Source organism: Equus przewalskii, chromosome 11 (assembly GCF_037783145.1).
Source record: "Equus przewalskii isolate Varuska chromosome 11, EquPr2, whole genome shotgun sequence".
Taxonomy (NCBI): domain Eukaryota; kingdom Metazoa; phylum Chordata; class Mammalia; order Perissodactyla; family Equidae; genus Equus; species Equus przewalskii.
This window is the reverse complement of record NC_091841.1, coordinates 26,278,919-26,291,079: the sequence shown is the minus strand read 5'-3', so window position 1 is coordinate 26,291,079 and position 12,161 is coordinate 26,278,919. Positions and strand designations below refer to the sequence as shown.

The following is a 12,161-nucleotide window of genomic DNA, read 5'->3' as shown; positions in this document are numbered from 1 at the left end:
GAAGCAGAGCGTACTGAACTTAACCACTAGGCCATGGGGCCGGACCTTTTGCTACCATTTGAAAGTAAGTGGCAGACATCTTGAACTTCACACCTACATACTTCACAGGCATCTCTTCAGAATAAGGAGGCACCAGAAGCCACCGTTATTGTCTAAACAGGTGTGACACTGATACAACAATATTATCTAATATACTATCTGTCATGGGTTGAATTGTGGCCCTCTAAAATTCATATATTGAAATCCTAACCCGAAAGATCTCAGTAGGTGACCTTATTTGGAGTAGAGTCACTGCAGATGTAATTACTTAAGGTGAGGTCATTAGGGTGGGCCCCCGATCCAGTAGGACTGGTGTCCTTTAAAAAAGAGGAAATTTGAACACAGAGACACACACGCAGGGAGAATGCCACGTGAAGATGAAGACAGAGATCAGGGTGATGCTCTGACGAGGTAAGGAGCGCCACAGATCGCTAACAAACCAGCAGAAGCTGGGAGAGAGGCTGGAACAAGCGCTCCCTCACGGCCTTTGGACAGAACCAACTAGCCAACACCTCGATCTCAGACTTCCAGCCTCCAGAACTGCGGGACAATACATTTCCATCGTTGAAGCCACCCAGGCTGTGACACAGTTGTGTCAAAAATGTTCTTTATAGGGGCTGGCCCAGTGGCACAGCAGTTAGGTGCACACGTTCCGCTTCTCGGCGGCCTGGGGTTCGCCGGTTCGGATCCCGGGTGAGGACATGGCACCGCTTGGCATGCCATGCTATGGTAGGCATCCCACATATAAAGTGGAGGAAGATGGGCTCGGATATTAGCTCAGGGCCAGTCTTCCTCAGCAAAAAGAGGAGGATTGGCGGTAATTAGCTCAGGGCTAATCTTCCTCAAAAAAAAAGTTCTTTATAGCATTTATGAAAAACTGACTATCCAGTTCTCGACCACATGTGCATTAGGCTGTCTTGTCTCTTAAGTGTCCTTTAATCCAGAACAACTCTCCACTGCCACCTTTTGTTTTTTTTTGTCTTTCATGGTATTAACATTTTCGAAGGGTCCAGGCCAGTTCTTTGGTAGAACAATTTGTATTTTGCATTTGTCTGATTGTTTCCTCATTAAATTCAGATTTAACTTTTTTGTCAAGAATATCACGTAGCTGATACTATTTTAAGTTAATTACAATAATACACAAATTTCTTTTTTGTAAAACAATTAGGGGCTGAATTCCCCTTTGATTGGCTCTGTTCACCCGTACGTCACTTTAGGCTAATATGCTCCATACATACCCATACGTGTGTGTCGGTGGACCGCGCTCCCCTGGCCTCCTTGCCTCCATCAGTGGAATCAAGTTGGAGCCTCGGGACACTTCGTACCCCTGGGGGCACTCCTGCCCTCTGTGCCCTCACACGGCTGGCCCTCCACCCCACCCCCTGCCTCGCGACCATCAGAACTGGTCCTGCCTTTTCTCCCTGATGCTCAGCTACACCTCAAGGGACTCTGGCCTCCTGGGTTCTCCACAGCCCTGGCCATCCCCTTTGCTGATCCATCTCTACCCTCTCCTCGTGATAGCTGTCCACTGTGCCCTCTAGAGTCCATGGTCCAGCTTCAGCAAAGTCCCCTGTGTCCTCAGCCCTTCTGCAGGCCTCAAGCCTCCTGCTCTAGCAGAACCCTTGCCCTCCCTGAGGTCCCTATTGCTCCCCTCTCTCATCCCACAGACTCCCCCGCCCCTCATGCCCCTGGGCCTGGAGGTGGGGTAGGCGTGCTCCTCCATCCTCATCGCCAGTTACAGGCATCCTCCTCCCTCCTTCCTCTCAAACACTCAGGTTTGAACTCCAGTTATCAGCTTATACCACCCACTTTGTTTCTGACATTGCCCAACCCATGGATGGCGCATTTCTCAATAATTCTGGCTCCTGGCTTGCTGTCACTCTCTCCATCCAATTCCTATTTTAATTCTTAGAGACTTCGATATAGTTCCTTGGACCCCTCTACCTCCGTGACCTTGTCCTCCATCCTACCCCAGCCCCCCATTCCCATAGCCATACTGGAGAGCCAGAGCATCCTGTATGGGAGCCACCGGTCACATGTGGCAACGGCGCACTTGACATGCCGCTAGTCTGAATTGACATGTGCTGTGAGTATAAAACACACACCAGCTATCGAAGACCTAGTGTGGAAAAAAAATAAATTATCATTAATAATTTTTATGTTGATTTCAAGTTGAAATAACATTTTGGACATACATTATTAAAATTAATGTCACTGTTTACTTTTTTTTTTCAGATTTTTTAATTTTTCTTTTTTCTCCCAAAGCCCCCCGGTACAGAGTTGTGTGTTTTTAGTTGTGGGTCCTTTTAGTTGTGGCATGTGGGACGCCGCCTCAGCATGGCTTGATGAGCGGTGCTGTGTCTGCACCCAGGATCTGAACTGGCGAGACCCTGGGCCTCCGAAGCAGAGCGCGCGAACTTAACCACTCGGCCACGGGGCCAGCCCCATTGTTTACTTTTTTTAATGTAGCTACTAGAAATTTTTTTTCTTAAACATTGGCCCTGAGCTAACATCTATTGTCAATCTTTTTTTCTTCTTCTTCTTCTCCCCAAAGCCCCAGTACATAGTTGTATATTCTAGCTGTAGGTCCGTCTGGCTCTGCTACGTGGGATGCCGCCTCAGGATGGCCTGATGAGCGGTGCTGGGTCTGCACCCAGGATCCAAACTGGCGAAACCCCGGGCCACTGAAGTGGAGCATGTGAACTTAACCACTCGGCCACGGGGCCGGCCCCGCTACTAGAAATTTTTAAATGACACATGCGACTCCTGTTATGTTTGTACTGGAAGCACCACCCTAGATCTTTTCATTGCCAACACGAAAACCCTCTCCCATAATCTCAGTCTCAAGCATCCCACTCTGTAACCAACACCCCTATCTTTCCAGCTCTCTCCAGCATCCCAACTCCAAGAAACTTTTGACCTCTTTGGAATCTACCATCCATTGATTTTGCCACACTTTTGCTGTTCCTCATCCCTTGGTGTCCTCAGGTCCCTCCTCACACAGTCTAAATTCCAGGTCAATTGTACAATCACTCCTTTGCATGAATAGACTCATTTATTCAGCAAATACTTGTTGAACACCAATTGTGTGCCAGACACTATTCTAGGCACACAAGACACATCGATGAACAAAACTGACACATTCTCTGTCCTCGTGGAGCTTATATTTTGTTGGTGGGAGACAAAAATAAACAAAGAAGTAAGTTATATTATATGCTGGAATAGTCGTTCTCAACTAGGAGCAATTTTGCCCCCTAGGGGACATGTGGCAATGTCTGAAGACAGTTCTAGTTGTCACAACAGGGGGATGGGTTCTACTGGCATCTAGTTGGTAGGAGCCAGGGATGCTGCTAAACATCCTACAGTGCACAGGACAGCCCCCAAGTACAAAGAATTATCCAGGGGCTGGCCCCGTGGCCGAGTGGTTAAGTTCGTGCGCTCTGCTGCAGGCGGCCCAGTGTTTCGTTGGTTCGAATCCTGGGCGCGGATATGGCACTGCTCATCAAACCACGCTGAGGCAGCGTCCCACATGCCACAACTAGAAGGACCCACAACGAAGAATATACAACTATGTACCGGGGGGCTTTGGGGAGAAAAAGGAAAAAAATAAAATCTTAAAAAAAAAAAAGAATTATCTAGATGTCAACATTGCCTAAGTTGAGAAACCCTGTTCTAGAAGGTGTTAATTAATGCGTTAGAGAAAAAAAAAAAAGTAGAGCGGATTGGTGGAGGGATTGAAAGAGCGATGTGGGGTGGAGAGTGTGATTTTAAGTGAGCTGGTCAGGTCTGGGTCAACCTCATTGAGAAGGTGACATTTGAGCAAAGGTGTGAAGGAGGGAGGGAGACCAAGTGGGCTTCCTGTTTCCTGGAGGAAATTAAAGAAGCCAAGTGAGGCCACGTACTCTGCCGTGTCTCTGGTTATTGTGGATAAACTGCTCACGCTCCTAGCAGAGGCCAAACCTGTCCCTGGGGAACTCCCGTTCCCTCCACCGTCCAAGGCCATCAGCCCTGCAGCTCTCTCATTAAACAACGCAACGACACACCCGCTTTGACCTTCTTCCTTTCCCAACTGCAGTCTTATTTTTCTCTTTCCCTTTGCTGCAGAGCTCCCTGAAAGAGTTGTGTATTATCACTGTCTCCACTCTCCTCCCATTTTTCTCGAGCCCAAGAACTTCAGGCTTTTGCTCCCAAACTGCTCTTAATGTGGTCACCAGGGAGTCCCATAGAGTTACAACCGGTCAGTGCTCGGTGCTCAGCTCGCTGACCTGGGAGCCGCATCTGACACTATCGATCCCGCCTCTGCCTTGGTGTACGGTCTTCTTCAGCGTCAGATGCTCATCTGGTTTTCCTCCCATCTCTCTGAGACTCCTTTGCTGGTTCCTCTGGGTCTCCCAACCTCTACAGGAAGGCGTACCCCAGAACTCAGTCCTTGGTGATTTTATCCCATACCCTTCACCCAGCTTCCCCTAATGTTAACGTCTCACACAACCATAGGACACTTATCAAAACTAATTGATGAAAACTGTGAACAAATCTACAGATGTTATTTGAATTTCACTAGTAGGGCTCCCAAGAGCCCAAGACTTGACTGGTTTGGTTTTCTAACTGAAAGTCCCATACCCCCGAAGTCCTCTCAGCCCTGGGCAAACTGGCTGGCACCCACTTCAACAGTTTTTCCGCTAATGTCCTTTTCCCCTTCCAGGACTCAATCCAGGGCATCATGTGGCATTTAGTTGTCCTGGCTCCTTAGTCCCTTCTAATCTGCAACAGTTTCTCAGTCTCGCCTTTCACGACCTTGACACTTTTGAGGAGTACTGGTTGGGAGTATTGTACTGGTCAGAAAGTTCCTTAGTTTTGGTTTTAGGATGTTTTCTCATGATTAGACTTGGCTCACAGATTTTGGGAAAAAACCCCACAGAGTTGAAGTAAGGCAGAAATTTGATCTGTTTTATTCACTGCTCTATATCTGAGTACCTGGGCTGTTGTAGGCACCAAATAACTGTTTGTTGAATGAATAAGGGAATGAATGGATGACTCTGTAGAAATTATTTAGTGTTGTTTTGAAGTTTTAAAATGTTAATATAAATACTATCTTATCATACATATTGATCTGAAGTTTTTTCCTTCAACAATATGCCCTGAAGATCCATTTTAGCATGCATAGAGTTACTTCACTCTTCTTTTATTCTATTACAAATAACTACAGTGGTTCTTGAGATGTTTCTCTTTGGTCCTGTTAGATTTTCTCACGGACAGAACTGGGGAAGAATCGCTAGACAGAGACACTTTTATGTGTTAGTGGACACTGATAATATGCAACTAAAGTGGCTGCACACATTCACAGTATTCCACCAGTGTTTGAAAGTACCGGTTCTCTCACGTCTTGCCGACACGCGACGATAACCTACAGAAGCGCAATAACCGCCTGAGGATGCCCGGTCACTCCCCGGACTACATCTCCCAGAATGCACTGCGGTCCCTCTGCCTACCTGGTCTGCGTGAAACGGCAGGACCAATCACTGACGACCTCAGGAAGGTGGCGCTGCCTTCACGCCTCACCTACCACTGGGGCGCCCAGAGCCTCGTGACTACCACTCCCATAAGCCACCACGGACTGGACGGCCAGGCCACCATTTCAAGATCTGCGGGGGCAGGAGAGGGCCCGGAACTCCACTTCCCGGCAGGCAGTGCTGCCGGAGGGGCGGAACTCCGTTTCCCAGCAGGCTCCAGGCGGCGGGCGCCGCTGTGCCTTGTGTGGGATGTAAGCGCGGAGGTGGGCGCGGGGGACCCAGGCCAGGACTCTCCTTGGGATTTGGGGGGCTTGGCGTAGGAGCGCCTGCCCGACCGACTCTAGGGGCCTGGGGTATGGTTGCAGAGAGGGGGCGGGGCTGCCATTGGGGGTCCTCAGCGGAGTCCTAGGGGCGCACCCCCATCAGAGCCGGGGCTCCTGGGGTTGTGGGGGGCGAGGAGGCCCTACAGCCTAGGCTGAGGGGTCCCTCCGACGAAAGAGGGGGAACGGACGAGCGCAGGGTGAAGGGGGCGGGGAAGCAGGGCACGGTGTGTTGGGGGTGGAACCTTAGCCGAGGCTGGGAGGGGGCTCCCCGCCGCGCCCGCCCGACCCTCCCTCCCCCGGCTCGCCCGCAGGCCGAGGCCCGCCGCCATGGGGCTGAAGGCCGCCCAGAAGACGCTGTTCCCGCTGCGCTCCATCGACGACGTGGTGCGCCTGTTCGCTGCCGAGCTGGGCCGAGAGGAACCGGACCTGGTGCTCCTCTCCTTGGTCCTGGGCTTCGTGGAGCACTTCCTCGCTGTCAACCGCGTCATCCCTACCAACGTGCCCGAGCTCACCTTCCAGCCCAGTCCCGCGCCCGACCCTCCTGGTGGCCTCACCTACTTCCCCGTGGCCGACCTCTCCATCATCGCCGCGCTCTATGCCCGCTTCACCGCCCAGATCCGCGGCGCCGTCGACCTGTCTCTCTACCCTCGAGAGGGGGGCGTCTCCAGCCGCGAGCTGGTCAAGAAGGTCTCGGATGTCATCTGGAACAGCCTCAGCCGTTCCTACTTCAAGGATCGGGCGCACATCCAATCCCTCTTCAGCTTCATCACAGGTTGGAGCCCGACAGGTGGCAAGGGGCGAGAATCCTGTCTCACCTGGGAACCGTGGCCCACCTCTTCCCAACACTATGGGGTTTCTAGAGCCCTTTGGAGACCTGTAAGCCTCACGAGGCGGGGCAAGTGTGATTCTCCGCTTTGCAGCTACGAAACTGAAGCCCAGAGAGGGGAAGTGATGTGCCAAAGTCACACAGAATGGCAGAGCTGGCACTGGACCCCAGTCACTTGGCTCGAAACCCATTAGGCCACCGTATGCCCCCTCAGAACCCCCATCCCTGCCATGGAGCAGCTACAGGAGTCCTGCGGCCCAGCATGAGGCACAGAGGGCGACAGCAGAGTTGGGGAGTGAGGACCCAAATTGGGCTACATTTGAGACAGTTAAATGAAATACGTCTGAAAATGTTTTGAAAATGAACAGGCCAGAGGCTTCATCTCAAGAAGCTTAAGCCTTGGGGCCGGCAAAGAGCTTTCTTCTTTGCTTTAAGCCCAGTTGACTGGCAGTCAGGTCTCGGGGTGCCATATTGAGAAGGAAACTGAGGCTGTTTCTGACCTCAGCAGGAAGAGTACAGAGATAAATTGAGGAGTATCTGCCAGTGGGTGTGAGAAAAAAGAGCGTTGGCCAGTGTCCTGTTTTTGCTATCTGTGTTATAACCTAATAGGTGCAATAAAATGAGGAAATCCATAAATTAACAGAAATGTGTAATATGGTTGTAGAGAAAGAAAAGGGACAGGGTCAAAGGCTGGGTGGAGCTATGGAAGATCCCAGAAGGTCTCTTGTTGAGGATAAAGGATGTAAAGGGCAAAGGAGAGGCTTTCAACACGTAGGAGGAAAGGGATGGAGGGATGAAGGGTGGCAGTGTCTGAGGTTTGGAGCTGAGGGTGGGAGGGAGTATAGCCCCTCACTACCTGGCCCCTTCCCCTAGGCCGGAGCCCAGAGGACCCTCTTTAATTAGCTCTCCTTCCACAGGCACCAAACTGGACAGCTCTGGTGTGGCCTTTGCTGTGGTGGGGGCCTGCCAGGCTCTGGGTCTCCGGGATGTCCACCTGGCCCTGTCTGAGGACCACGCCTGGGTAGTGTTTGGGCCCAATGGAGAGCAGACAGCTGAGGTCACTTGGCATGGCAAGGGCAATGAGGACCGCAGGGGCCAGACTGTCAACGCGGGTGTGGCTGAGCGGGTATTGTCCCCCCACCCCAACTTGTCCCTTTCACACTCTCCACCCAAGCCACTCAAGGAGCTCTGCATTCTTGAGCCACACTCCCCTGTTCCCATCACCACCCATGTATGTCAGGAAGGGGACGCGGAAGGGCCCCTTTCCTGGCTGTCACTCCCTGGAGCAGGCTCAGGTGGCCGTCCTGAGACGTCTCATCTTGTTCTTCCCCAAGAGCTGGCTGTACCTGAAAGGATCGTACATGCGCTGTGACCGCAAGATGGAGGTGGCGTTCATGGTGTGCGCCATCAACCCTTCCATTGACCTGCACACGGATTCTCTGGAGCTGCTGCAGCTGCAGCAGGTGAGGCATGCCCATGGCACCCCGGGCAGGGTCATGTGCCCTCCCCGAGCTTCAACTTCCCCTTGTGCAACAAGAGCTAATCCTGGCCCGGCCTTTCCCAGGGCTCTTGGGAGACTGGAATTGAAACGTGAAAGGCCTTTGACTGCAATAAGGGGCTGGTTCCTGAATTCTGGCCCTTCCTACCTGGTGGGACGTCCCTGCTGGTGGATGTGCCACCTCTGCCTAGTAGACTGAGGACCCTGTCCCCCCCCCCCCCAACCCGGCTCACACCTCTCTCCTTCGGCCCCTAGAAGCTGCTCTGGCTGCTCTATGACCTGGGACATCTGGAAAGGTGAGTAGGGGGAAGTGGCCAGGCTGGGCCTCAGGGGGCTGGGGGGCCGGGGGACAGCCTGGACTCATGATCCTTTCCCAGGTACCCCATGGCGCTGGGGAACCTGGCAGATCTGGAGGAGCTGGAGCCAACCCCTGGCCGGCCAGACCCACTCACGCTCTACCACAAGGTGGGGACATCTCAGGAGGGTACAGAAGGGAGGCCCAACAGGGGCTGGGGTCCCCTTCTACCTGGGGACTGGGAGGGGCAGGTGAGAAGAGAAGAACTTTGTGTGTAATGGGGGTATCCCTCACCCAGTTCCCATTCTGAGTTTGCCACGTGCGTGTTCAGTGCAGTCATGGCTGTCTGAGGAGGGTTCTGGGGACCCCAGCCTGGGAGTGGTGGGGCCTGGATTTGTCCCCTCAGCCCTGCTTTTCCTGCTGCCTCTTGTCCTTCCTGGAGTATAACAGAGGTCACCTGTGGGGGGAGTACTGAGGAGAGGGTGTTAACTCAGTGGGGGTCAGGGGTAGGAGGGACATGGGGCTGGGCTTGGAAGCCTTTGGTGTTTGTGTAGGAGTGCCTGGGAAAGCCTGAGAAAGAGACATGCCCTGAGCTTGGAGGACAGGCCCCTGCCCTTTTCTAGGCCGTGGGGGCCTCCACCCCTGCGGTCTGACCCCGGCCTCAGCAAGCAGTCCTGCAGACCCAGGGGGGAACCCCTGGTGGAGAGGTGGAAGGGGCGGGAGGTGGTGTGATCCTCCTATTGCCTCGTCTGCTCTGTCCCCAGGGCATTGCCTCAGCCAAGACCTACTACCGGGATGAGCACATCTACCCCTACATGTACCTGGCTGGCTACCACTGTCGCAACCGCAATGTGCGCGAAGCCCTGCAGGCTTGGGCCGACACGGCCACTGTCATCCAGGAGTGAGGATGCCCCCACGGGGGCCTCGGCCCGCCCGCCCTTCCCCTTCCCCCCAATTTCCAACCACCCTCATCCAGGACTGCAGCCTGGCCCCTCCATCCAGTCCCTGGGCAGTCCAGGCCACCAGCCCAGGTGGTAGGGACCCCTGATGAGGGCCTCATGCCTCTCCCCTCCCCCTCTCATTTCCAGCCACCATCCAGCAGTGGAACCTGCACCCCCAGCCCCATGCCCCCTCCTCACTTTTGCTCTGGGCTGACACAGAGACCATCATTTCAGAGTGAGGACCCCAACCACTCACCCCGTCCCTGGATGACCCAGGAAAAGAAACCTGGGCGTCATCCCCCACCAGGTCCCAGGGGTTACCCCCGTGGCTGAGACCCCACAGTGCCCTCCTGCTCTCACAGCTACAACTACTGCCGGGAAGATGAGGAGATCTACAAGGAGTTCTTTGAAGTGGCCAACGATGTCATTCCCAACCTGCTGAAGGAGGCGGCCAGCCTGCTGGAGGCCGGCGAGGAGCGGCCGGGGGAGCAGACCCAGGTGAAGGGCCGCAGCCCCAGCCTGTGTGCACCCTCCGGCTGAGCGGGGCTCCCAGTCACAGCCGCACAGGCCGAGGGACTGCCTGAAGGAGGTGGCCCAGCGCGAGAGCTGTATTCTCTCCTGCAGTAGCCACAGTCCTGGGCCGGGGTTGGAGGGAGCCGAGGGTATTTTAGGGGTCTCTACCCATGTGCCTTCAGGCTCATGGGTGGAAGCCCATCTCTTTCAGGGCCAGGGCCCCTCAGTGGGTCGAAGGGGTGGGATGGGGGTAAGGGATGGTTCCATCCTTCTGCCATGTGCTGGCTAAGGGCTCGTTTTATAAAAGGAAGGAGGTTTTGCGAATTCTCTTCTCCCATGCTCACCTCTTCCAGAGCCAGGGCTCACTGCCTAGCTGAGGGGCCTGGCCTGTGCCCTCTGATGAGAGTGAGAAGGGCGTCTGACTTGTGCCTTCCTCTCCCCCTTGCCCAGGGCACGCAGAGCCAGGGGTCTGCCCTCCAGGACCCAGAGTGCTTCGCCCACCTGCTTCGATTCTACGACGGCATCTGCAAATGGGAAGAGGGCAGCCCCACGCCCGTGCTGCATGTGGGCTGGGCCACCTTCCTTGTGCAGTCCCTAGGCCGTTTTGAGGGACAGGTGAGGGGCAGCTGCGCAGGGTGGCCGGGAGGACAGGGAGTGACAGCAGCTGTAGAAGGGTCGGGACCTTTGTAGCCCTGAAGGGCATCTGCTCATCCCCTTTGGGTGCAGATGAGACGGGCACCTCGACAGTCTGGCCGAGGCCGGGTCCTGGGCTTCCAGCCGCTGGCCTGAAACCTCTTCCTCGGCCTGCCCTCCCCCTCCGGCCCAGGTGCGGCAGAAGGTGCGCATCGTGAGCCGCGAGGCCGAGACGGCCGAGGCGGAGGAGCCGTGGGGCGAGGAAGCCCGGGAAGGCCGGCGGCGGGGTCCGCGGCGGGAGTCCAAGCCCGAGGAGCCGCCGCCGCCTAAGAAGCCGGCGCTGGACAAGGGCCCGGGCGCGGGCCAGGGCGCGGTGCCCGGCCCCCCCCGGAAGCCCCCAGGGACCGTCCCAGGCACTACCCGCGGCCCCGAAGGCGGCAGCGCCGTCCCGGCGCCAACGCCCGCCGCGTCGCCGCCACCGGAGGGGCCGGTGCTCACTTTCCAGAGCGAGAAGATGAAGGGCATGAAGGAGCTGCTGGTGGCCACCAAGATCAACTCGAGCGCCATCAAGCTGCAGCTGACGGCGCAATCGCAAGTGCAGATGAAGAAGCAGAAGGTGTCTACACCTAGCGACTACACGCTTTCCTTCCTCAAACGGCAGCGCAAGGGCCTCTGAACTACCCCGGACTCCCTATCGGCCCACGGGGAGCCCGCCCCCAACCGGGGTGGAGGCTCCGCCCCAGCTCCCGCGAGCCCAGGCTCCGCCCCCTGCCCGGGCCCAGGAGGCCCCAACCCCACCCGGAACCGAGGCTGCGGGGCTGCGGGGCTGCGGGTCCGGGAGACCTAGGGCTCTGCCCCGTCATCGAAATATACGTCCCATCCCCCAGCATCCCAGCCGGCCAATGGGAACCTCACCCCGGGCCCCATCACCAGTCTTTAAAGGTCCAACCACGGGAATCAGGCTCAGCTCAGAACCGCTCTACCCGGCGGCCTGGCCAGTGCTGCTCAGGGTTGCTCTCACCCCTGGTCCGGGAAGCCCCCCCGCCCCCGCTCAGCCCCCAGGAGTACATTTTCGCTCTTCAGAATTTCATCCCTGGGATTCCAAGCACCCTACCCGCAAGAATTTAAGGAACGCTTCCAGAATTTGGAAATCCTAGCCTCCTCTCCCCCGAGCCCGGGGCACGAAGCTCCGCCCCTGGCCTGTGTGACCTCTGAGCCCGCCCCCTTCCTGACCAAACTGGCCCCAGATCAGAGCGACCTCTTTGCCGACCCTCTGGGAACCTCCCGGAGGTCCAGCCCGTCTCGGGGGACCCGGGAGGAAATCTGCAGGGGTTTGCGAGTGGGTGAGGGGAGCCTGATCGCTTCCTGTTTTGTACATAGATTTATTTTTCAGTTTCAAGGAAGATGAATACATTTTGTAAAAAAAAAAAAAGTACTTGTCCGTGTTTGATCTGGGAAGTTGGGGGGGCGGGGCGGGGCGGGGTCGAGCGCCCCCCTTTCCTCTGCCTTCTGGCCCTCTGGCCTCGGGCTCCCCACCTGTAGCGCGCGGGCACCGGGCGGCTGGCGGAAAGGCCTCGGCGCCG

At 55.7% G+C, this 12,161-nt stretch overlaps 1 protein-coding gene across 4 annotated transcripts; it reads left to right on the top strand.

The window, feature by feature from the left end:
- The first annotated feature begins 5,640 nt into the window (after positions 1-5,640).
- MEN1 (menin 1) lies at positions 5,641-11,693 on the top strand. 4 transcript variants are annotated; one of them, XM_070565297.1, is made up of 12 exons: positions 5,669-5,800; positions 6,184-6,644; positions 7,616-7,824; positions 8,033-8,161; positions 8,452-8,492; positions 8,574-8,661; positions 9,256-9,394; positions 9,477-9,503; positions 9,580-9,667; positions 9,795-9,930; positions 10,396-10,560; positions 10,772-11,693. In XM_070565297.1, coding segments are annotated over exons 1-12 (1,968 nt in total). In that variant the 5' UTR covers positions 5,669-5,798; the 3' UTR covers positions 11,255-11,693. The 4 variants fall into 4 exon arrangements, with proteins under 4 accessions (XP_070421395.1, XP_070421398.1, XP_070421394.1 ...); XM_070565294.1 differs by lacking the exons at positions 9,477-9,503; positions 9,580-9,667 and having other exon boundaries at positions 5,641-5,812; positions 9,256-9,392; XM_070565293.1 differs by lacking the exons at positions 9,477-9,503; positions 9,580-9,667 and having other exon boundaries at positions 9,256-9,392.
- The last annotated feature ends 468 nt before the right edge of the window (positions 11,694-12,161 follow it).

Coding starts and splice junctions, on each gene's coding strand:
- MEN1 (XM_070565297.1), top strand. Junction 7,825..8,032: donor ACGCGGGTGTGGCTGAGCGG/GTATTGTCCCCC, acceptor TTCTTCCCCAAG/AGCTGGCTGTACCTGAAAGG. Junction 8,662..9,255: donor CACTCACGCTCTACCACAAG/GTGGGGACATCT, acceptor CTCTGTCCCCAG/GGCATTGCCTCAGCCAAGAC.